The 2665-nt window shown below is 55.6% G+C and overlaps 1 protein-coding gene across 4 annotated transcripts in view; it reads left to right on the forward strand.

Moving 5' to 3' along the window:
* The first annotated feature begins 199 nt into the window (after positions 1–199).
* The window catches only part of FASTK (Fas activated serine/threonine kinase), a 419919-nt gene continuing 417453 nt past the window's right edge, over positions 200–2665 (forward strand). For all 4 annotated transcript variants that reach the window (XR_012655145.1, XM_032796623.2, XM_032796624.2 and 1 more), the window contains exon 1: positions 200–1124. Coding sequence is in view for 3 of the 4 variants with exons in the window: in XM_032796623.2 (XP_032652514.1) it covers positions 557–1124 (568 nt within the window). In the remaining variant the exon portion in view is untranslated. The remainder of the gene's footprint in view (positions 1125–2665) is intronic.

Below are 2665 nucleotides of genomic sequence, written 5' to 3' on the forward strand. Positions count from 1 at the left end.
TGGGGAGCTCCCGGGTACCCTGTCCTAGTGAGGGGGTGTGGAGGGAGCAGGGCTGGGGTGGCTATGGGGAGCTCCCGGGTACCCTGTCCCAGCCGGGGTGTGTAGGAAGCGGGGCAGGGGCGGCTCTGGGAGAGCTCCCGGGTACCCTGTCCTAGTGAGGGGGTGTGGAGGGAGTAGGGCTGGGGGCTGGTTCTGGGAGACTCCTGGGTACCCTGTCCCAGCAGGGGGTGTGTAGTGAACGGGGCAGGGGTGGCTATGGGGAGCTCCTGGGTACCCTGTCCCAGCAGGGGGTGTGTAGGGAGCGGGGCAGGGGCGGCTGTGGGGAGCCCCTGGGCACCCTGTCCCAGCGGGGGTTGTGGAGGGAGCAGCGCATCTGGTGGGACTTTTGAGGCGAGCACAGGTGTCTCCTTGCTGCTTTGGCTGCTGTTTTCTTCGTCCCGACCTGAGGCCCTTAGGGAAGCTGGGTCCCTGGCGCTGCCTCCCTCATGCTCTTTTTCTGACTTTCTTTCAGGGTCTCCTTGTTTTCAGAAGCCCCTCAAGTTGCCCTCTTCACACCATGCTGCGCCTGCTGCCATGGCTCCGTGCCCTGAGCCAAGAGAGCGCACGGCCCTGTGTCCTGCAGAGGCTGGCTGCTAGTGACACGAGGGGGGCCAGGATGTACCCGAGCTGCTCCTGTGCAGGGAAGGCCAAGCAGCGGGCTGTGCTGCTCCCCCTGGATCCCTACAGCCACGGGCTGTTCCACAGCTTGCCCCCCGATGCCGGCAGGACTCGAGGCCGTGGCAAGAGAAAGAGCTGGAGCTTCATCCACGAGAAGATGAGCTACGACACTTTCTTTACCATGAAGCGGTTGATAGAGCGGTCACAGAGTGTGGGGGAAGTGCTGCGCTGGGTCACCCAGAACCCCAGCAAGGTGTCCGCCAGCCACTACCCCATTGCCCTGCATAAACTGGGCCAGCTGCTGCAGCAGCCGCAGGGCCAGGCCGTGGTGAATGGAGAGCACCGTGGACCCAACCAGGTGCTGGAGCAGCCAGAGTTCCAGGCTCTCTGCCAGGCCATCATCAGTGGGTGCTCCAAGTTCGATAACTTCAGCATCGTCAATTGTCTATACGCTGCCGCGGCCCTGGGTGAGTGCTCTGAAAACCGGGTCACGGGGAGGTTATGTGCCATGGGGTGTGTGAGGGGTGGTGGGACTGCAGTGGGATGCTGTGCAGAGGGTTGGGAGGGCAGGAGGTTCTCACGCGTGTGGACACCCAGTCTGTGTGGGTAAAGGGCTTACCTCCCTGGAGGTGGGCAACTCTGGAGCATGGAAGGTTACCTGTATGGTGGACAAGGAGTGGCGCCTGGCTGTGTGTGGGGGGACATTGCCTTTTGTGTGTACGCAGGAGGTTTGGACTGGAGCCATACCTGTGTGGGTTCATGCCATTGTGGAGGCAGAAGCTGCATTTGGGGGATACACCTTGGGGCTTGAGCCAGGGAGGAGGAGAAGAAACAAATGTAAATCTGAGTAGACTTCGTTTGTGTGAAGTGCCCAGAGTGCCTGTGTGATGAGGAGTCTGAGAGAGTTAGCCCTAGCTGGGCGTGTGCTGGGAGGCACTGGGAACTGGGGTGCAGGCTCTGAGCTGTACAGGCAGCTGGACCTTCATTCAGGGGCAGCATCCCAGGTTTCTGCCACACTTTGGTGTATGGGCAGGAGAGGAGCATATTAATGGCCTGACTGGATCAGCCCCAAGGTGTGTGGCTTGTGCCAGAGACTTCAGAGGAAGACATAAGAATCCTTCCATAGCTGCTGCTGATACCTGCACAAAATTCTCTGTTACATGCTCTAAGGGCACCCACCTTTACGCAGTTCCTAGGGCTCAAGGCATAATCTTACACTCTGCGAGTTTGCAGGGTCTTTTACCAGTGAAAGAGCCTCACACAGTAATATCCTACTTAACCTCTATTTATTAACAGTTACCAAAACAGACTGCACATGCTAAGCCTACAATGTTCACCACTCCCAATAAGGCAGAGGAACTTTTCTTGATGGCCAGTCAGGGTACTCCAGCTTCTGCACAGTGTCATTGGCAGGGTGTTGAGGTCTGGCCACTCTGATCTTCAGGACTGGGGCCTGGAGCTGGTTCCCAAGAACTTCCTTTGAGACCCCAGCTTATATAGTGACACTTGAGTCCTGCTTAGCTGCACCTTAACCAACCATTTCACTAAATGATTCCTAACCAATCCTGTAAGCAATCCTGACATATTGTCAAACAATCCTTTAGCCAATCATTCTCACCACCTTCATTGATTTACACCTAGCAAAATTAGTTATGTAACAGACACACTCACAAACCAGACAGAGACCAGACAGAAAAACCATAGAGAAATGGGGACCATAAAGACAAAACGATAATAAAGTAGGGATTTCACAGCAACAGCTGTTGAGAAGTGATTTCTTGCCGGACGGATGCCATGAAACAAAGTTTTCTTTAACCATCTTAAGCTCCGTTTCTGTATCTGGTGATGGTGGGTGCTACTCGGACAGGAGCCTTCTTAACAGCCCGATGTTACCTTCTTTTAATGTAATTTAGGTGGAATGTGGGGATGTGACTTTCTGCTTCTTGGCTGATGGCTGCCACTCTCCGGATATGGCTGCAGACAAAGGCCTCAGACCTTACAATATGGC

Source organism: Chelonoidis abingdonii, chromosome 2 (genome assembly GCF_003597395.2).
Source record: "Chelonoidis abingdonii isolate Lonesome George chromosome 2, CheloAbing_2.0, whole genome shotgun sequence".
Classification (NCBI taxonomy): Eukaryota; Metazoa; Chordata; order Testudines; family Testudinidae; genus Chelonoidis; species Chelonoidis abingdonii.